Source organism: Sardina pilchardus, chromosome 7, assembly GCF_963854185.1.
Source record: "Sardina pilchardus chromosome 7, fSarPil1.1, whole genome shotgun sequence".
NCBI lineage: Eukaryota > Metazoa > Chordata > Actinopteri > Clupeiformes > Clupeidae > Sardina > Sardina pilchardus.
Window position 1 is genome coordinate 29,767,708 of NC_085000.1, and position 23,207 is coordinate 29,790,914.

At 46.7% G+C, this 23,207-nt stretch overlaps 1 protein-coding gene across 7 annotated transcripts in view; it reads right to left on the reverse strand.

Annotated features, from left to right (window-relative positions):
- clstn1 (calsyntenin 1) overlaps positions 1-23,207 on the reverse strand; it is a 34,941-nt gene that overhangs the window by 8,886 nt on the left and 2,848 nt on the right. Inside the window, exons 2-13 of one of the 7 annotated variants that reach the window (XM_062541722.1) lie at positions 13,870-13,992; positions 10,069-10,098; positions 7,708-7,903; positions 7,099-7,307; positions 6,186-6,336; positions 5,726-5,919; positions 5,189-5,437; positions 4,103-4,224; positions 2,474-2,636; positions 1,782-1,832; positions 476-633; positions 159-307 (exon numbers count right to left, since the gene is read on the reverse strand). In XM_062541722.1, coding sequence (XP_062397706.1) covers positions 159-307; positions 476-633; positions 1,782-1,832; positions 2,474-2,636; positions 4,103-4,224; positions 5,189-5,437; positions 5,726-5,919; positions 6,186-6,336; positions 7,099-7,307; positions 7,708-7,903; positions 10,069-10,098; positions 13,870-13,992 — 1,795 coding nt within the window. The remainder of the gene's footprint in view (positions 1-158; positions 308-475; positions 634-1,781; positions 1,833-2,473; positions 2,637-4,102; positions 4,225-5,188; positions 5,438-5,725; positions 5,920-6,185; positions 6,337-7,098; positions 7,308-7,707; positions 7,904-10,068; positions 10,099-13,869; positions 13,993-23,207) is intronic. The other 6 variants (XM_062541723.1, XM_062541724.1, XM_062541727.1 and 3 more) reach the window with 6 other exon arrangements.

Below are 23,207 nucleotides of genomic sequence, written 5' to 3' on the forward strand. Positions count from 1 at the left end.
ATAACCATTCTCATGCATACGTGCACTGGGATAATGTTACTGAACTGAAGACAGAGAGTAAGATAGATAGAGAGAAAAACAATCTGCTTGTGTATGGAGATAACAGGATGGAATGAACCGGAATGGGATGAAGAAATGGGATGGACAACGCCACTTACTTGACCGTGGTAGAGATGCGGAGGTGTCTGATGCCAGGTGTGGGGAACTGCCTGGAGTTCAGGTAGGAGATGTGCTGCATGACCTTCTCAAAGCTCTCAATGTCATCACCCTCCAGGGTCAGAGAGGACTGGTTGGGGTTCAGCTGCACCTGCACAGGACAAAAAAGATAGAGAGAAAGAAAGAGAGAGAGAGGGAGTTGGTATGACCAAGGTATCTCCAAGGAATAGCTCAATGAAAGGTGGCGAATCACAAGGGAAACTGCTTTCTATTCTTAGATGTTCACCTCTGACCTCTGAACGCTGACCCTTCCCCTTACCTTCACGTTGCTGGCCACCTCCTCCGGAAGCTGCACGTCCAGGCCCTCTTTGCAGGTGTACAGGCAGTCAATCACCTTCTTGTTGTCCAGCTTGCCCGAGCGGATCATGAGCCCGGCAAGGTTGCCCCTGAAGTACTGAGCCATGTGGGCACTGCCACCTACAGGATACAGAAACGGAGACGGGCACAGTGAGCCTCGGGAACACGTACACGCGCTGGCAAAGTCTGTTTTTTTGGTCTCATAACTCGAGCATGCCACCTCTGCAAGAACTGCCTGCGTGATTGATGGCCATGCAGGTTAGTGTGCCCTGTCAGGATGAGCGTTGCCCGGAGGCTTGGCTTAGAAACACATGATGATAACTGGCCCCGAGCCACATGCACGTCTCTCACACAAGATGGGGGAACAATAGAGTTACTGTGATGCCGTGACAGAATGGAATGCCAATGAATGGTTCAAAGTAAACAAAGAAGAAGTGGGTAAAGAAGGAGTAACAAAAAAACACTGTCATTCCATAAACATACACAGCTAATTTGTCAATCTTACTTTTTAGTGTCTTGTATATACAATACACCTGGGACTTTGATATGTGTTCTATGGCTTACCGGTAAATCCATAGAGTACATATCAAAAATATAATCCTAGATATCATAGGTGAGATGCCACCTTTTATACTGATTTAAATTCAGATGCGGTATCTAAAAATGGCCCAGTCATGGTGGCTAGCGGGAGCTGGCTTTAAAATGCAGGAGCTCAAAAACTGCCTGATCATGCTGGCCAATGGAGCTGAGTGGAAGTTTATTTCAGGACTCTCTCTCTCTCTCAAGGTGACACAGCAGCACTGCAGAGTGCTGGCCAGCCCTGACTGGCCAAAAATACTAGACACCGTGTCTACTGTGTCTACTGTGTCTACGGCAGTGAAACGAATGTTTGCCTTCTCCGCTATTGTGCATTGTGTCAAACCAGCCAGCCTGTGACCTGAAAACAGAAACTGGCAGAGCAGCTGAACTGTGGTTCGTAAAAGAAAAAGAAGAAAGAACAGGATGAACGTAAAAGAGCGAGGGACGTACAGACGAGCGAAACTGAAGACTGCCTCATGCTATGAAGTGTTAACGCGAGCTAAGAAGCACGTGCGACTCCTCGGAACAACTAAAACGCTCCCCGAGGTGCGGGTCGTTTTAGTTGGGGGGAGGAGGCGGGCTTGCATAAGCACACAGGGTTAACACTGCATGTGTGTATGTGTGTGTGTGTGTGTACACGCATCGACATGTCTGAGAGAGACGTTTGAGGGAAGAATTGTGCGCGCAACCTGTGGGAGGCTCAGACACGGCCTCGGTCTCATTGTCAACTCCTGAGCCGTCTGTGGAGGTGAGACACACAAGAAGAGAGAGAAAAGCAGGGAGAGACCAAGTCTTCGTTAACCAACAGAGAGAAGAACTCAGTTAAACATATCAAGAGTGTCAAGATACATTTTCAGATTGTGTTTCCCAAATAAGCTTTAAATGCTGCTGCAACAAACGTTTAAGTTATATACCATATTTGTTGCTGGAATGTTATTCCTTATTTTCTAAGTCGCTCTGGTTAAATGCAGGTGCTAATTGAATCAATGTAAATGCATTTCCGAGCACTCTCGCCTTCATTGAAGGCTGCAGCACAATGCCACGTTTGAGAAACACAGCCTGGGTTACTCCTTTCGTACAAATTACATCCAGGGTTTAGGACTCTTGCCTCCAGAAATAAGAGTCTCTTTCCGATGAATGCATTTCACTTAGAGCTACACCAAATTATCCGTCTAATGATCATCGCTTAGCTACGCTAGCAGCCTACGTTGTTATGCATGCAGAATATGTCGCCTCAGGTGGCGACAACATGCTCTATGGATTACCTAAATCTACAGGAGAGAAAGAACGGGAGCAACAGACAAAGAGAATCCCTTCTACCCAATTAGAGACATTGTCTGGAGACAAAGAGGAGCAACGAAAGCCAATTGCCGCGCGTTACCTTGCCAGCAGGCGCCGATGGTAAGCTGGCTCTCCAGCTTGGAGGCGTGCAGGGGGTAGTCCTCGGTTACCAGGAACGGCTCGAAGGTGACGCCGTCGACAAACAGGCTGACCGAGGGGAACTCGATGTTCAGCACGTAATGATGCCATTCCTTATCGCAGACCTGAGATGGGAAGAGAGAGAGATAGAGAGATAGAGAAGAAGGGAAAAGAGGGAGAGAAGATCAAATCGGGATGAAATATTCACTCGGTGGATATGGCTGCCGTAGTGACTGTTATGGCAGATAGAAGGACTGCGGCTGTGCAGTCATCATTTCATCTGACAGCCATTTGCCATCAAAAGTACATCAAATCTACTCTGAAGACGATGCTCTTCATCTCATACTATTGGGTGAGAATGCTTAGGGGTTTAACAAGGAATTTCATGAGAAAAGGGGCTTCAGTTTCTGATGCTCATCCTGCAGTGCAGTTTCCTACAGCTCACTCTGCAGTAGTACAGCGCAGTCACTGTCTGACTGTCTGACAGCCAAAACAACTGCAACCCGCATCATGAGCACCCAAACAAACGAAAGCCTTTGAAGCATGATGATGCAGAACACACACACACACACACACACACACACACAGACACACACACGCACGCACACACACACACACACACACACACACCTATCTCCCCTCCCTCCTCCTTCTGCGCTTGCAGAGGGCCCTTCACTCCAACACAATTTCCTTCCGATTCCGTCGGGGTGATTTGGTGCTTTATTAAGTTTCAAACAAAAGGGCGTTTCAATATGAAAACCCACATCAAAGCCAAAACCGACTGCTAAGGGGAGCGCAGAGACTTTTGGAAGTTTTTTTTTTTTACTTTCCTGAACTCATCTCCCCAGCAGTTTTCTTCCACTGGGAACTGAACCCACCTCGGGCTAGTTTTGTACTTTCTGAGGCAGGCACTTCCCAGTTTGAAATATTTAAACCCCTACACAGAAGTACAGTAATGCTAACAAAAATAGGATTTAACGAGTGTGGATTATATTCTGATCGCGTGCACACGCCAGAAAGAGCAACTCTGGTATATCCCGTTCTTAGGTCTTTATGCAGCTCCAACATCAGCAGCTTAAGATTCATTTGATTTACCAATGTTTTGGGAGGCTGGAATAATTACGCAGCCGAGATAAAAGAGCGAGCGCACAAGAAAAAAGCACAAAATTACCAACCTTATCCAATTAGTGCTTAGAACATGGCTGCCCAACTTAACGTTTTAGCTGAATAAAAGCAGGATTAAGATCTCCTCCTTGGGTCAGACGGGGTTTGGTCGTCTGCTTTCAGATTGGAGTTGGATCTGCTTTAAGCCAAATTACTCCAGCAAGCCCTTTTGCTCACAGTCAGCAAATATTCTACCCAACCACTGGGCACTGTGTGTGCCCACACAAAGAGGAGGGCACCATCGAGACCCTCTTGGCTTGTTTCCACCGAGGACTCCTCAGCGGTTCTATTCACATTCCTTTGAGGAAAGGTTCTATGGGTGTCAACAAAGGTTCTTAGCGGAGCTTTCAGCTTTGTGAGGGAACCCATGAAAAACCTTTCAATGAAGAAAGCTGTGCACCATGGCTAACTCTCACTCTGAACTGACCTGGTCCAGCTTCCAGTGGAACTCGGCAGGCTTGTAGCTCTCGGCCTCTGTGGGGTCCTGCCTGAGAAGCAACACCAGGCGACAGTTGTGGACGTACAGCGAGTAGTGGTGTCTGTTCATCTCTGCAAGGTAACGACCACAACCAGAATGATGTTATGGCTTCATACATACAGCAATCACGATAAGATTTGACTAGAGTGCCAAAGTGGACAGAAGTCAGGAGATTAAACGAAACTATTCAGTATGGCAGATAAACACTCAAAATGTCTGACAAAAACATTCAAGATAACAGTTGTTTTCAAAGAAATATTTAAGCCTTCGTCTAGAATTCTTTGCTAAGAATAAGGCATATGAATTGCATAACTAGGTCATATGGGCAGTTAACCATATAAGGTAAACAAAACCTTCACAACAGACAATCAGATTGGCCACAATCCCATCACCGGTGCCAGCCATAGCTAAAAGCATAGCATGACCGCCTGCGATGGCTACATGCTAATGTCCACATGATGTAATCCTACTTACATAAGTACTGTAGAGTTCACTGCTAGAACAAGATTGGATTGTAGTAAGACTGGGAGATCCTGTACACTACAGTATACTGCGAGGATGAACCGCTGAGAGCAGTGCAGCCTACACAGCCTGACATGACCCTTGCCTTTACGGAACCCACCGAACATGACACCCTAGTTGTCCTAGTGCCATTTCTTTATTTTGTATTTTTTTTTTAATTTATCCTTTATTTTACCAGCTGATATCTCATTGAGATATTCAAATCTCTTTAACAGGGGAGCCCTGGACATAGCGGTTGACATAGTGTGTTTTATTTTCAGGCCATTTTCAACCCACTAAGGATAGGAATTCAGTATCAAGCAAAACATTTCTAGTACATACAACCACACAGATACAACCACACAGATACACACACACACACACACACACACACACACACACACACACACACACACACACACACACACACACACACACACACACACACACACACACACACACACACACACACACACACACACACACACACACACACACACACACACACACACACACACACACACACACACACACCTGACTTGTCAGAGTTGCAGAGGATGGTCTCCTTCTCGCGGCCCCCGGGACCGTGCCTCATCCACACGGAGACGGTGAAGGGCTCCTTCAGGCTGGTGCTCACCACGCCCTCGGGGATCTTGATGGCCTGAGTGCCGTTGAACTCAAACACCTGGTCGCTGTCGTGGCCGTTGTCGGTGGGCAGCCCCACGGTCCAGTTGGCAGTGCTGCTGGGAGTGGGCAGCAGCTCCACGGTGTTGCCACTGGCACCTGCGACAGGCACAAACAAACACACCACGTGTGACTCATGACAGAACAAGTGGTTGCACAACAGACCTGGCGCGGCATACTTTTTCACAAATGTGCTTTAAATGTGTTGCTGATAAAAAAACAAAACAAACAAAAACTCCTACAGACCATTCGAACCAAACACAGCTTCCACTGTATAATCCTACTGAAGGTGTTTGTTCAGGACAGAGGCGTTCGACCGTAAAGTTAATATTTTTTGGGCCCTAGTGTAATGTGAGATGGCATGAGGCGTTCTGGCACTGCACTCACCACACAGCTTGTGCAGGGACTTCTCAGAGTACGTGTCTCTGTCGCAGCCCTTGCCAATGTGACTGGTCTCCAGCTCAATGGTGGCCTGGATAGAGGTGATGGGCTCCTCGCAGGTCTCCAAGTGCATGCTGGGAAACAGGGCCAGGCTCCCGGTGCCGGGCTCATACTCGATTCTCTTATTAAATCCTGTCCCCCCAGGATAAGGAAAAAAACAAAACATTTGTTATTCGTCAGCGACAGCACAACAAAAATAGCAAAATCATTGCATAAAACGATTACTTCGGTTTTTGTCTGTGTTCCTATGCGTTCCCGGGCCAACCAAATGACTACCCTTTTGAGATTAAGTAGCTTATCCATGTACTGCTTACATGATAGGATCACCTCGCTTCATTGAAGATAAAACCAAAAATAAAATCTGCTAGTGTGTGTTGGGCAGTGGGGAAGTGGGCAGTCTGTGCTACCTTGCCAGCTGGGTTTGCAGGTGGGCTTGATGTTGATCTTGACGAGGACATCCTCGGAGGCCCGGTTCTTTCCACAGTCGTAGGCGGTCACGGTCAGCTTGTACATGCGCTCCTTGCTGTAGTTGAGTTTCTCTGTGTTCTTAATGTTGCCTGATAAAAAAACATAGGAACATTAGATTGTTCTTTTCAGGGTTGCCTTAGAATCGCTGTAAAACGGAATACCAAAAGCAATTTAATATAACCTGTCTATTTAGACGCATCACTTAACAATTTTAACTCATAATTCTTATACTCCAAATGGACTGCATGCTCAAAATATTAACATTTCTGCATGGTTGTGACCTTGCACTGACAAGAACAAAAGAGAGTGGAGGGGAGTGCTGACTAATGCTGGGTACCATATTAGAGAGCTACCCACAAGAAACTCGATCGCTGCAGCTCTGACTCTGCAGGGTATGTATTAAACCGTTTGAACAGGAGATGAGTAAATTCCAACCCCATCTTTCATTTGCACTCCATCTCCATCGACGATTGAAACAGGAGATTGAAAACATCCCTGTTCAGTGAAGTTGGCACAATATGCAGCCGAGCTAAAGCCGTCGCACCACGTAATTCACTGTGTGTTCAAAGCCCTGAGCCAACAGTCAAAACCCATCATTGCATTCAGAACACACCTCAAGGTGACGGGCGTTCACTTCAAAGCTACATGTCGTATTTAATTTTAAAGCAGGCCACTGCTTTGCAGAAATCAATTTCATGGGTGCAGCTTCGAGCACCACAAACTAAACCACTTCCGAATTGCCCTGATCGCCAACAGTGTCACTGTTGCCATGTCTAATGTACCACCGAGGAGCAGCAATTACAGCTAGGGTGACATTTTCCCGCCCCCGCCTGTTCATCCGGGACTCCTACCGTCCTTGTCGATGGAGAAGGGCACATCTGGAGTGACGATATCATAGCTGCAGATCTGGCTGTACTGGAAAGAGCAGTCGGCGTCAACAGCCTCCACCTTCAGGATGTTGTCGTACTTCTTCCCCTCGATGACGGTGGCCTTGTAGGATTTCTCCTTGAACACGGGTGAGTACTCATTCACGTCGTTCACCTGGATGTGGACATTGGCCCTGTGCAGGGAGGAGGAGGGGGGGGGGGTTGTTGGTGCAAGATTGAATTGGGAGAGGATCAGAGTTGAAGGGTATAGCCATGAGCCACAGCCATGACGCATGTTTCATTCAAAAGCAGATAATTGGATGCAGCCTGCATCGAACTGCTGGACGAACATATAATGATTTTGGGTCATCTGTGTGACAACCTCTCTCCCCCAGGATTTCAAATCACATTATGTCACAGTTGGCTTGTCTGAACCAAGGAAATCTTCATGTCGCTAATTACTTTTTTTTTCCATTAAGATTTACTAATACAATTCCTAATAAAAAGAGATGATGAATATAGTAAGTGTAAGTTGAAGTCACACAGCCTGGGTTTATGGAGGTCGAGATAAATTGGACATGTGTGAGAACATACTTATGGGACTTCTTCATGTTAGCTCCGTCTGGGCCCTCGCCACAGTCGTAGGCCTGGATGGTGAAGGTGTGCTCCTTCTGCAGCTCACAGTCCAGCTTGTCCTTGGCCCGGATGACCCCCTCGCCCGTGGACTTGTCCAGCACCACCGCCTCGAAGGGAACATTCTGTCCGTGGATCCGGAAGCCACAGATCTCGCCTGGGTACGCCAAAAGATGGAGAGCAAGGAGGCGTGAGTTGAGCGTGACCATGACTTCCGGGAGGGAGAGAGGAAAGGAGGGAGGGAAGGAGGGAGGGAGGGAGGGGAGGAGGGAGGGTGGGAGAGGGATGGGAGCGGAGGAAGTAAGGGCAGGGTAAGGTGGGGGGGGGGGTGAAGGGGTGTTTGGGGAGGGCATCACAGCAAAAGAGAAGCTACCCACTGCGGCAGATCATGTGGGAAAAACAAACAAACAAACAAACAAACCAACCAACTGACCAACCAAAACCAATAAACACAATGAAAACAAGAGCACACCACACATAAATAAAGAACAGCCAAAGTTGTTCTGTGTTTAATTCTCTTGGCAGCCAAGGGATTGTACACTGTTTGTACACTGGTGGGAAGGCGAGGGAGAGGGGTCTGTGAAGGAAGCTGGTAGCACTGTGGGGGGGTGGGTGAGTATTTGGGAGGAGGAGGGGAGGGGTGTTGTGGGCAGGGGTTCGAGTGGAAGCATAGTGTTTCATCCAAGCCACTTTGATCACATTGCATCCACACATGCAGTAAGTAACCCAGAAAAAAAGACAGAGTGAGAGAAAGGGAGAGAGAGAATAAAGACAGAGAAAGAAAGATGTGGAAAGGCATTTCACAGGAATACTTTAATACAAAAGTCAGCAAAATCAAGAGAAACAACAGAAAAATACAAATAAACTAGTAAAAGTGATAATCGATGTCTGTGAAAAATCTCTCACAGCCTCAGAAAATTCTGAATTTTTGAGGATGCCAACAGAAAAATAGAAGATTAAAATATTGCATTTATGGTCAGTGGATGGACAAGTATTAATGATGGAGTGTGGCACATATTACTACTAATACAATTACTGTTGTCCAGAAATTATGACAAAACAATGGAAGAAAACATAAACAAAGGGGAAATCCTTAAACTGAGAGGCCATTTTCCACCTAAAGCTAGGCTTTTAGCATGATGGAAGTCTTCCTGTGCAATGTTGACTCTCCCACACCCTTTTAAGAAACAAAGGGATGAGAAGAATAAAACAAAGAAAAAAAGCAGAACAGTAAGAAGTGATCAAAAAACGTAAGCACTGGATGAGAGCCCGGGGGTTAGAAATATCCACTTGCTTGACATCCACATCCAAAACACCAGCTGCAGTCATGCTGTGACCAGGTAGGGGGGTTAATGGTGAGAGAGGTGGACGAGACCAGACGAGGTGTACGCTACGGTGAATCGACAGAAAGCTTCGAGAGTTTGCATCAGTTAACAATCTCAGCAAAATTTCGGGCTGGCGCAGGGCTCCAGGAGACGATAGAACGCATTGGGAACCTTCTAGAAACTGGGCATTTGCTTCCACTTTTCTTTCTTCTGTTTGCAATTTTTTTTTTTTTTTTCGGGATTCAGATTTTAGAACAACCACCAGAATTTTTGTGCATGTGCATATAACATGGTAACAACTGAAAGTGTAGCATGCCATGTCCAAGACCATCACAATATATTATAAGTATTGGAAGGTTGTATAGATGGTGTAAATATTTCCAATAGTCTTTTCATAAATGAGTGTCACTAGTATTTTAACCATTCAGTGTCATTTTGAGAATGTTTCTCAACAATAAATAAACAACTGATTCCTCAATTTAGGATTTACAAATGTATCAGTAAATCTTACTCCGTACCTGTAAAATGTAACCTATTTACAGGTTATAGGCCATAACCTAGTATTACTACTTCTGCCTACTTAGAATTCATATCTGTCTGTAATATTTGACATATGCACATGCTTAGTTATGGATTTTTCCTGCATGGAGAGTTTTTTTTCCGTAAAGAGAATACACTGCTGAAGCACTGTTAGGGTCTGCAAACTACAATGGATGTCTCATGCACAGATATTTCTAGATACATTCATCCCCACAACACACTTTTCATCCAGTTATTGTTCTTTTTCCCACAACAAATTTAGGGTGAGTGAAAAAAAACAAACAAAATAAAATAAAAAGTAGAACCAAACGGAAGTGAAATCAAAAGACTAGGAAGAGATCACAGAGCATAACAGGAGTTTCTGTGTGAAATGCCAATGCTTTTTGTTTTGTTTGCGTTAGTGGGGGGTTAATCAAAACAACAGTTCACAAAGCAGTAGAAAGAACCCGTCATTCACCTTCTTTGGTGAAGGTCACCTCAAAACTCTCTACAAGAGGGGAAGAGAAGATAAACCCAGATCAGTCAGAGGGAAGAAAAGTCAAGAAAAGGCTGAAGAGCAGAGAGAAAAGACAGATAAGAAAGAGAGGAGAGAGGGAGAGAGGGATGAACAGTTTATCATGTGGACAGAACATACGAATGGCACAGCAACATTGAAAGACAAACAGAGATAGACATTGCAGTTTCGGTCAGACATTAGAGCCCAGGGTGAAGGTATGGAGGACATTTTTTATCAAGAGACAGAGAGCACTGATATAGAGCAAGGGGTCAATAAATAATGGCTGGCAGTGGCAGGGGGTGGGTGAGTGGGGAGGAGGGGGGAGGCATGTTATTCTTTTCCAGAAGTATTGGGCACACACGCTCATATTTTCCTCATATATACAGGAAGGGAAAACAGAGATGGACTTCCTTTGGGTATTTTGAATACGAATGCGGATATTCAACAAATGGAAATAGAAATTCAGCCACTTGAAATGGACATCATGTAATTTGTAACTCTCACAGCCTTGACGGCTCTAGATTGTGTCTCAGAGAACCATTTCATTACCACCACCTCCACACAAACTGAGCAGACAAAACAAAATAAAAACAAAACAAATCAAAACAAAACAAAGGCCAAAAGGCAGCTGGAAACCAACATAGTTCAAATGTTTAGTCTACTGTGCTAAAGCTCAGGAGGCTTTAAAGCCGGCCAGTCAACAGTGCTGCGCGAGGGGTTAGTTCTGCTCGGCTGCCCGTGCTGAGGCCTGGCTTTGGCACCCCCACCCCTCTACCCCAACCTCCCCCCTTGGCCTCTCGCTAGCCGGGCTGTCCACCCAGGTTTTCACCTCAGCAATCCAAAATGGATTTCCCATTAGGGGCTGCTGTTCAAAGCAAGTCATGCAATGTGGGCCTTTGTGCCTCCCCCAATGTCCAGGCAAGGGCTTAACGACGACCTCAGCGCCATTCCAGGAAGACAAGAGGCTTCAGCTGCTTCATGCCAAATGTCAACTAAAAGGGGGGAGGCGGGGTGGAATGGGGGGGGGGGGTTCCCATCAACCTCAACCACAAAGAATATCGACTCAGCCACTAGACTCCGATCCCGAGAACATCGATCCACTGGGACCAAACAAGTCTTTGCGAGGGACAAAGGGTGAACATAATAACAAGGAACTGGCATTGCTGTGTGCCACATTGTTAAGGTTCCTATTTTGTCCCTGCTTGACTTCTCATCTCGAGGATGATGGCAGATTTAGGTTTTTTATGAGCCCTCTATATGGTGTGTGGACGGAGCGATGCTCTGAAATGGCTGCCCTATACTGTAGATGTGAAGAGTTGATGGCTGTGTAATATCAATTCAGCTCCAGGGCCTCCTCTCAGCACAGCTGATCTGGGGTCAGCATTCTCATGCCAATGTCCAGAACAGAGAATGTGGGGATAAAACTGTCTGAGAAAAGAAAAAAGGACCCCCCTCTCGGCAATTTATCTTAGACTTAAGGTCACCTCTAGCCCACAGCACAATATCCATGAAGGGAAATGTTGGATGAGAAGAGCCTGATTGATTTGAGCTGAACTGTATCTGCACAATTGTTCAAAAATCAGTCTAGAGTTTAGAAATAAGAAACAACAGTCATAATTGTGTTGCCTCGTGTGTCATGTATAACACTGTACTGTGTTGTTCTAGAATGTGATGGTGGGGGGGGGGGCTGAACCTGTGCTCAACAGTGGGAGGGAGGCCTGGGGCTGAAAGCTTCACTTGTGTGCCTCGGCCCCAAACTGCAGAGAGGTGCACATTCACACAGGCATGACAGAGGATGACTGTGCTTATTCGTCAGCTAGCAGGGGCCCCTCTCAAGCTCGCAGGCAGGCAGCAACACACACACACACACACACACACACACACACACACACACACAAGCGGAGCAGAGACCCAAGTCCTTGCTCAGCCACCCATAGAGCGTTGGCCAGCGTCGCACCAGGCTGATCTGCTGACAAGGAGAGGCGGCGCAGTGCCGACGCGGCGTGGCAGCGCCAGAGCCAGAGCGATGCCAGTCACCCCCACCGCCACGTGACTCGGCCAGAGAGGGAGCACTGGCCAACAGGGACAGATCGTCCGGCTCTCTGCTCTCCGTCGCCTGATCAGAAGGGTGTGCCTCAGTGACAAACCAGCCCAGTTTGGTTGGGGGGGGGGAGAGCATTCCCAACGGAGCTACTCCGTGTTTGAGAATATAAATGAGTACTTACAAAAAAAAAAAAAAAAAATGACTGCATATCAGTTTATTTGAAATTCAGAGTGGATTTTCAAACAAATTGGGTCAAGTAAAGTCCACTGAGATGCAGGTTTTTGAAGATGGGTAGAATGGGGGCTTGATTAAGACGGAAGAAAACAAAAAATGCACATCCTGCGACTGGGACTACCACCACCACATCAGTCAGAATGAATGCATCCTGTAGTAGGCCATGGAGAACGATCATTTAGCACATGTGCCACGGAGTTGGAAGTGACATGAAAGCAGGGCTGCTGTGAGCAGGCCGTTAGGGAGCGCCCAAAGGCGATGGGGGTGGGGGTGGGGGGTGGGGGTGGTGGTGGTGGTGGTGGCGGCGGCAGCAAGTTGGCGTTGTCGGCAGGAGCCGAGTGCTCACTGCTCGTCTGCATCAAGAGCAGACCCACCAGGGGCCCTGGAACAAGGCCATCTTGATGTGATCTTGATGTCATTAATGAGAGACATGGATTACCGCTGCCAGGGCCTGTTAATTGTGTCTTATCAGGACAGGCAGCATGGAGAGCCAACCTAAATGCTGACTAGCTCCAGAACATTACTGGATCCTAGAATTCGACCGATTCTACAGAGCGGTTTCATGAATAACAAGCCATCACAGCTTTGATACAAATGTGATGTTTACTGTGTAAAGCAATATCTGTGTTACCAATTTTTCTTTTTTCATAGAGGTATAACAAAAGAATAATCAGAGACAACACCCAGGTATTCAATAGAATGAATTAATGGTGGCCTATTCATTGGTATTCATAGGGGAAATTAATGGGGAACATTCCATTTCAGTCGAACAGTGTTGACATTCACAGCTTAAAAAGCAATCTTGTCAGAAAAATCCATGAAGATCAATTTGTCAAGGGGCCGAAGCTGTCTTTCAGGAACAACACAATGTCAGTAATATAATAATAGTCCAAAAACAGGACTGTGGCCACTTGTGTGCGTGTCTACATTTGCGGTGGGTATCGGAGACCAGAGAAAGGGCTTAACAGCAACACTACAATTAAGTCATACATGCATAGTTACATAGACATTACATTAATACCAAGGGATCCATTAGCAAACATATTAAAGAGATTCCAGCAGGAAATTATCATTAAAAGCACTGAACCATCAATAGCTATGACTTTAGATTTACTGTTTGATGCCTAGTTTCCACTTGACTTAATGGGTTAAACGACAGGTTATCAGAGCACAATTCATTTGCTTGCACGGAGACTGACAGATCGTTTATCGACTTAACCCAAGGGGAAACCGACCGTGGGTGGTTGGGTGGATGTGTGGATGAAAAAAGTGGGTGGGTTTCTATTGAGGTAATTACTGTGAATTAGCAGATCAAAATCTGACATCACAGACTCAGCGTGGGGGCTCCACAGGAGCCACAGAGGGCCACCCCCCATACAGGCTGGAGAGGTGGGGGTCTGCGTACGATAGTGACCAACACCACAAAAAAAAAGAAAGAAAAACAGCACAATTCACAACACAATTTGGCAAAACAGCATTCTCACCTGCGTAGCGCAGCGGGGCATCTTTGTCCAGGGCAATCAGAGGAGGGTCCAGCAGCACCTTGTCATCATTCTCTGTGACGATGCCGTGATACGTGGTCTCGATCCATGGCTTATGCTTATTAACTGCAGGGAAAAGGGAGACAGAGCAGCGAAACGTCAGGACATGAGGACACGGGTACTGACCACCCTGACCAACGTGACTGATCTGGTACCGGGGTTGACGAGATGTTGAGGTCCAATTATAACAGCATTCATGACAGCTTTGGGGTGAACTTTAAGAGAGAATCAACTCCCCCTCAGTCTTCTTCGCCGTGGAGGAAATGATCTTAATAAGCATCTTCCAGGGGCAATACATCCTGCAACACATCTGCAACACAGCATGACGGCGTCTTTTTGCTTTTGTTGTGTGACATATTCTTGCTGCACCACAGGGCTGACAGCTGCCTTTGAGAGAGAGAGAGAGAAAGAGAAAGAGAAAGAGAGAGAGAGAGAGAGAGAAAGAGGAAGAATATGTGTGTGTGTGTGTGTGTGTGTGTGTGTGTGTGTGTCCAGTACTGGATCTCATTAGAAGGGCCTGTTTGTTGTTTGTGCAGCGGTGCTGCCACCGGCTCGCTTTTAAAACGTCAGTTCCAAAAGCAATCCCCCCCCTCCACCACCACCACCATCCCCACCCTCCCCACCTCACCTCCCTACCAAACACATCGTGGCTGCAATGTCAGGCCTGGAAGCAAAAGATGGGATGGGGAGGCTGGGAGGGGAGGGGGGCAGTGCAGTCCAGTGCAGTGCAGTCGACGTGAAGGGCAGACCGCTCTCCTCCACAGAGAGACATAAGCCTATCCTCTTCCTGTTTTCAGAGCCTCAGCAGTTTTCGTGCGAAACCTGATATCTTTGCACCAGACGCAGCACGGACTGATCATTTCACTGCCTCTACCTCTACCGAACGACTAATGGGCCTGACCGAACGAACATCGCTGAATGCTTGCGGCTCATCTTCACAGAAGGCAGCCTCCATCTTACAAAAGGCACATCCTTCAGGTAACCATAGCAATGCAAGCGCCCATAGACCGGCCGCGTTTATGAGGCTATAAAGCTCAGCTTCACTGCTACTTAACCGGAGGCCTCAGCGTCAGCAGCTGTAGTTATGCCTTTTGGTTTCTGGCCCAGAAATCCAGGTTAAGCCCGCTGGTCTCATGACCCCCAGACCTGCTAACAACAGCACAGTAGCCATTTTAGAAGGGAGAGGGGGGGGGGGGGGATCCTACTTAGCACTTTCATCAAGATCTGCTCAAAACGGCAGAGAAAAAAACATATTGCATATCTTGCAGTGACATCTGACACCACCCTGCCTTCTCTGAGGACAGAGCATCTCCAGCAGCAGAATGAAAGCATCTGCTTCAAAGGATATTCATCCCCACACATTAAAAATAAATCAGCCAGCAGGGAATAGCAGAGATTTGGCAGCTGCAACAAACATGCTCGAGCAAAGTCTGGAAATGTATGAGCTTGGGCTAATATTCAGCTGGCTATATGCACCTGGGACCAGAGACTCACCCCAAGGCTAAAGCCTCCCATCTCACAGGGAGCCCATGAAAAATGGCTTTTTAGACACAACACTAAGAAATCGTTGCATCTCCTCGTTATGAAGTGGTATACAATCTCCTTGGTGTGGTGAAATTTGACGTGCGACTTTGAGTGCCTTTAATGGCTAATCTTTTGCTTTTTTAGAGCGGCTTTCGTGACATGCCATCGCTATGAGTTTAAAGACAATAAATCTTTCACCGTGACAGAAATAGAAGCCGGAAAAGGGGGAAGGGCGGGGGGGGGGGTGTCAATGATTCCAGCTGAAAGATTTATCTCACTGCCCCCCAGTTATGACTCAAGGGAGGACAGATAATGAGCCAACTGACATGATATCGGTCTATGGCTTCTGGCACAATAACCACAAATCTATTTAAACAACTCAAGCGAAATGCCAACAGATAACAAAAGGCTAGCAACAAGATCTAAAAGGCTAAATACTGCACTGCGGCCACAAACCACACCAGCATATTGTGATTACCATCCTGATTTGGTGGTGTGTCTTTAGGGGAGATTGGTGGTGGGTGGCGAGGGGTGGGGGGCGGTTTAGGGGTCTGCCTCTGAGTTCCAATCTGGCGTGGTTCAGCGTAGTAGCCACGCCCATGGGTCATCTTTAGCGCTGGCTTGCTCACATGACCTGAAGTGTGCCGCTGCGGTTGATGGCCGTCTCTGGACAGATTGCCCGGCCAGACTACGGGGATAATCTGCTTTAGGCCCTGGGTTTGTCCAACCCTAAGAGGCATAGTTAGCTATGTCACATGGCCGGTGGGGAGGGAGGGAGACCAAATGTGTCTTGTTTTTTTGTTAATCATGAGGTCAGCGGCAGGATAGGGTGTCCAAGCTGCTGTTTTTCGGTCTTCTCATTCATTAAAAGAGGACTGAATAACAAGGACTTAAAAAGCAAGCATACTGGGATTCGGACTAACGTGAACATTCAATAATCTAGTTGCTTACCATTTTCAACAATACTGTCCAATCAAGATTTGGAAATCAGTTTAAATGATTCATCAATTTCACTGAAAAATACCTAAAACCACAAAGTGGGCGCTATATTGAACAACTACACCCTTATTATACTATATTATACACTTATTATACCTGGTATACCTGTATCCAATACATTGGCCATTCGATAAAATCATGTTAGACTGATGATGGAGCTCACAGAATATCTGTTAGAGGCCAGTGGGCAAATCTGGCCTACAATTAGGCATTACACTGGGATGCTTATAATGAGCACATAACCATGTTTGTAGTACATGTCCAGAACAGGTGGTGTGGAGCAGGGTCATGTCAGGCACTAGCTAACCTTAATCCTACAAATGGTACACGTCAGGGAACACACACACACACACACACAGACACACACACAGACACACACACAGACACACACACACACAGACACACACACACACACACACACACACACAAACCCCACATGAAAAGACTAAAATATTCATTTGATCATTTAGAACCGTTATTAATGACTAGAAAGACCCATGACTTATAGCTTTGTTCTTCTTAAGTGGAGTTAGAACACATGAGTTCAACATCTGCAGTCGCACAAGTGCAAGCACTCACACACACACGATCCCCAGAGCCACAGCTTTATACCTCACCTCACACAAAGCTAAGCTCAAAAACAACACACCAGCTCCGCTCTAACATCTGCTCCACATGCACACACACACACCCACTCACCAGCAATCGCACCCTGATTAAGAGCAAATTAGCAGTGGTGCCACCGCTATTTTTCTTCCGGACGCGACGAGCCCAGCCATTTCAAACCATTCACTCACAGGCGGCCACGCACTTCCAGTCTGGGGCTATTAGAGGACCATTATTATTAAGGGCAGAGTTAACCTTCAAAGTGGGCCGCGTGTCTCTGTGGGGGCCGCTGTGGTGAATGAGATTACCGAGGCATTTCTGATGTGGCTGATAACTTTTAAAGAGCTCCAGGGCCCTGTATGTCAGGCACATGCGAGCCTGTTTGGGGTGGCTTCGCGCCAGCCTCTCCATCTTTTCCGCCCGCTCTTTCAAAACTCTTTCTTTTCAGTTCTGTCGTTCACATGCACTTTGTGCGAAAGCCTTTCAGCATGGCAGGGTCACACTAAAATAGTCCCGGCCAGCCAACTCCTGCAGAGCAGTTCAAATCTGCAAATCACACAAAATGGCGGAAACAGAGAGCCATTAGTCACAGGCTACAAGTTAACATTTGCTTTGAGGTAATATGGACCAGAATGACAAATTAGCCCACACAAACAACCAAGCTATTTTTTCCCATTTATTCTATACCAACCCCTGAGCCATCATTTGGTGGCACTGAAAACATCCATCGCTAGAGCTGAGAGCCCTTGACTGCATCAGGCATACAAGCTGCTACGAGCTCCTCTCCATCTCTCGATCTCCATATTAATCACACTCTGGCTTAACTCCATACATAGGAGCAGATGCCACACACGGGCATGTAAGTTACACTCCGTCCATTTTGCTCCCAAGGGCAAAGCGAATAGCTTAATTTGCATGCATCCAAATGGCACTGTGAAACACGTAGCATAAACAATGTATGGATGAATGGCATAGGGTCACATTAAGGGGTTGAAAGAGAGTTGCGTAACATGCGTAACGAGGTGCAAATGGTCTGCTGTGAATGTGCTCATTTCCAACACTTACAGTATATCCCGATACTGCAGTGATGCTTAAGCATACATTAACATGCTTTGCTTTCTATTTTTAACATCTCTCTTCGAGCATTTTGACGCAGAGCATAAGACTGATCAAAGTACTTTCTGATCATTGAGCATCATTGTATCTGCTGAAAAGACCCCTTCACATGATGAGTTTAAGTTTGTGTGAGTCACGATCATTCAAAACTCCCACATATGCTTCCGGTACTGTTCGACTGCAGAGATGATTTCACTTGATTTAAAATGAAGCCAACTAAGCTATTTGCGCCACATTAGAGTATGGAGAGAATGCAGCCTAGCTCTGATGACAGCACAGGGGTTGAAAAAAAAAACAATGCAAGGCTTTGGGACAGGGACAGAGCCAACTATTTACTTTTCCCTCTTTCTGTGTGTGTTTGTGTATGTGTGGTTACAGGCTTTCGGGAATGGGTTAAATTGGGCTGCCTGCCAGTGTGGAAGTGGAGGCATCCGGAATACCCCTGCCAAGCCTGCCACAAACACCCACCCCCCACCCCCCCTCAACTCCAATCCGACGCTTAACTGCTAACCTCAGCATTCCGGGGACATAGACTGCGGCTGACCGTGGGTGGGAGAGCCGTCTGGTCACCACTGCGACCGGCTCCTGCTCCTATCAGCAGCCATCTTGCCTTCTAGCGAGTGCACTCTCTTGTGTCACCGCTTTGTTACAGTGCAGATGCATCAACTGATATGTGATCGCATGATCCATGCACACGATCGATCTAAAGGGGGCTGAAGCCAGGCGGCATGGGTCATGTACAGAATTGGTGGGTGGAGTGTGGGTTTGGTGGGGTGGTGGGGTTCAGGATAGGATGTAGCAGTGCTGCGATGCATGGCATGCAATCCGTTTACCCATCACGTAAACCTAGTGACACCTAATCTTATAATGGGATGTGCACCCGTTTCATTCACTTGCAAGGTCATAGAGCGCAGACACACCGCGGAGGAGGTTCCTCAAAAGGATGGCTCTCATGGGTCACGGTTCAATGGGTGTCCTCTTGGCCCTGTGCAAAAAATGCATCAGCCTCAAGGCAGGAGATTGTTCCTCTGGTTTGCTTGGTGCATGCATCTCAAATTGCTCGTGAAGTGGGTTGAAAGGTTTTGTGCTGCTCTGCTCCGATTGTTTCCCCATGTCTAAGGTTTCAAAATGTCAACAAAACAAGTTGGGTCAGGGTTTAAGCCAGAAGAGGTCAGAGGCATGCATATCTGACCGAATAAGAACCGGAACAATTATTGAGTCTGCAGTCCACTGACAGACTAAGGAGGTAATTGGCAAACAGTCACAGACCTAAAGGGAGCAAAAAAAGGAAAGGAAATGAGGAATCTGATAAGGCCGCTCAGCCCAGGGGCATATTTTGCTGTTGCAGCCAAGCGTGTCACAATTCCCTTCGTTCCGTTGTCTGACCTGAGCTTTATTCAGACATCGGTTGGGTGGGTGCCTTTCAGTAGAATGAGGAAACGTCGGCTATTACAGAAATGCTGATGGCAACTACAATGCATTGATGGAGACAACAATGCCTTGATGGTTCCAACTCAATTCTACCGTCAAGATATTTATACTGACTTTGGGCACTACATCCTCACTGTTACAACACAATACTGTTTGTCAGGTCAGGTCAGTCTTGTCCGGTCAGAGGTCTTTTCTTATTGGTCAGCCAAACTTGAGAATTCAACATGACGTTCAACCTTTTGTGATCCCTTTCTAACCCAGAGAAAAGCCTGTGTAACACGTCTATTGAATCAATCCGTGGTAATGCTTAACAAAAAAAGGGTAGGCTAATCTCTCTGACCGATTTAACTAGATTTTTGTAAGGTGTAAGGTGATGGTGATTGCATCCAGCTTGGGGAGAACACAACAGGCAACAATCTGTACCAATTAGCACACAACACCTCCCTGCTCAACACCTCTCTCTGACGATTGTAAGCTGTGAGATCTATCGCGAAGGGTGTTAAAGATCAGATAGCAGAGAGCTTCTGTTTGCAATTGGGAAAAGGGGTTATGGGTGGGTGGAGCAGTGGTGGTGGGGGTGGAGGAGGGGTCGTCGTATGATCTCTACCTTGTCAAGTTGCACTAGAGACAAAAACTTGAATGCCTCTTCACAGGTGTCTAGGAGCGGCTTCAAACACTTTTCAGCAAAGGAACCTTCCCTTTGACCCGACATACGCATTTGTCACAGTTATGTGACGTCTTCACAGAGCACGTTGCAACTCGTGAGAATGGGCAACCCAACAATGGGCTTGTCCTAATCCTGCATTACAATGGCCAGTCTGCCCACACACAACGTGGCCCCCAGGCAATGGCTACGCCACACCTTTGAAAGGAACTGTGAAATGTGGGGAATAATATTCGCCATCATTGCACCTTCTCACCCTTGTACAACATTCATCTACGAGTAGACGAGTGGGAAGAAGGAATGTGGTCTCTCTGAACAGTGCTTATTGAAACGCTGCGGCTATAGTCCAGTGGCATTCAAGATGGCTTTGCTGCCAGTACATGGCAAAACTGTATTAGTCATTCAGTGTGTTTCCTTCATAGATCATCTTTGATCTCTTTCATAATAACTCTGCCACCCTCTTTGCATTGCTGGCATGACCCAGCAGAGATTTTTTGTGATGGCATCAAAAATCCATTTAATTAAACTGTCAAAACTCAGCTCATACTTTTTCATTTCAGGCGCCTGCATAGAGAATTAGATTTAAGACAGGAAACGCTACCATAATCCCTTAGTCAATTTGTCCCCAGTCAGAAATGTAGGCGCACACTCCTCTGTTTGCGGTAGAATTGAGAAGTGTCAGAGCTTGTTGAAGCAGGCCCTCCTCAATCACAGAGCTTTGACTGTTCACAGCAGCCTAACGGCCCTCTCTAGACAAACCTGTGGGTGGGGGAGCCCCCCCAAACGTCCCCAAAAATATCCCTCCCCCACTGGTCAAAGCCTCCAACGCCTCCCCCCTCTCTATTTCGCAAACAGAGGAGCCCTCACAGCCACACCAGGGCAGGCAGGGGGTCAATGTATGCTCAAGCAAACGTCTGTTTGTTCAGCGGGCAATCAAGGCTCGCACAAACAACGCAAAGGCATTTTCACTGGGGGTGGAGGCAGCAGGAGGGGGTGCACGGAGGGGGTTTTGGGAAGGGTGGGGCGTAGTGGAGGCAGCTACGATCGGTGTGAAAGCTCCTCAATCAGCATTCAGCGCCAGCCACACAAAAGAGCCAGTGAAAGTGAGAGTGGAGCGGGAGGAGGAGGAGGAGGCGAATGAGGAGGAGGGCCCAGGCCCCGTGGAACCCAAGAGAGCACACAAAGCTGGTTTTCATTCCCACCTGTGGCTGTGGAGGCCACTGGGTGCCTCGCCTGCAGGTGAATGTGCTCTCTAGTTACCTCGTTCCCATGGAGTGTCAATGCAGTGACGCATTCGGTGTGGAGTACAGAGCGGGGCGCAATATTTTTTATGGTGACAAAGCGCTCCAGGGGAGTTTCAGATTGGAACGGCTCAGCTCCGCCGTTCAAAATGAAAGTCATCATTTGCCTGGATTGCGTCTGCATCTTTGCAATTACGTTGTAATTAAATTTGACGCCCCTGCCGAGAGAGCGAGTTATCCTTCCAGGGTTTTCTCAAATATCATAATAAAGCAACTATCTTGGTTTGTTGTCCATCAAAACAGTTTCTACCCAGCCAGCTACCTGCCTGCAATCATCATGATCATCATGACACATCCTTATCGAGGGCATCTCAAAAGGAAACACTCAACCAACTTTACAAGACCAACTACATGGAAGTGACTAACATAACACTCAGTAGTCAGCAAACAATTCTTGATGGATCACTGACTAAATTCAAGCAGGCAAATGAACCTAGTAATGGTTACAGCTGCCTCTTCACAGACCTGACACACAAATACAAAAACACTCACACTAAAGGCCCGTCCACACCAAGAACGATAACGATAACGATAACTTTAACCATAACGATAAATGCGTCCACACTGGCCAACGATAAGAAAAGTCTCTCCTCATGTTAATGAATGTGATGGCTAGAATATTATGGGTTCTGATTGGCTGTTAGCTTTTTATCGTTCTCAAAATCGCTCTGAAAGTGATCAACAACGATATCGTTCTTCATGTCGTTATCGTTATAGTTTAGGTGTGAACGTTGTCATTCATATTAACGAGAGCGATATTTATTTATAGTTATCGTTATCGTTATCGTTCTTGGTGTGAACGGCCCTTAACTCATCACACGCACACACAGACAGTAAGGTAGACATTTCCTGCAAGTTAGTAAGTTCCTGAATAGTGCATTATTGGTTTAAGCAGCCTTTGGCGACAAATGAAAGCTACAGTACCCATGTAACAGTGGCCACATTGTGAGGCAGTCATTCCACAACTTTGCCCCAATCTGTGGGCCAAGAAACCCCTTTGTTCCTGCTAGTTGAGATTCCTTGAATACATAGGCCAACAAATCAAGAGGTAGCTGCGCAACATGGGGCTCATAGGCAAACCAGTAAAATACAGTGTGTGTGGGAGGTGAAGCGAATCAAACCAAAACTACTTAAGGGTTATCTTCACACAAATCAACATCAGTTTTATTCTGGCCATCTGAGCAAGACCATAAAGACTTGACACGGCCATGCTAGATTTATTCTCAACTTCAAGCCACAACACATTCCTCTGTGAGAGTTAAATACAAACCACTGGGTATATTTAGTGTGGTTGTGAATGCTAGGCGTTGTGGGTTATCTTGAGCATAAGCTGACAGAGTTGTTGCCATGACCAGACCAACTCATGCTCTTTCAAGACCGCAGGTCTTTCCATGTATTGAGAATCATGCTGTTTAAAAATGTGCAAATTAAAGATTAAAAGTCTCTTAATGTATGTGTTCAGATAGGCCAGGATTTATGTCAGAGTGGGCAGCCCCTGGAGAGCCAGAATGGTCAGTTCATTTTACACAAGACTTGCGTCCAGGGCGCTTTCCTGTCAGTATGACGACCAGCGGAACTGATTAACAGCGACTGTATACGTTAATGTGCACAGGATGAGGCAAAAGCTATTAGTCAATTAA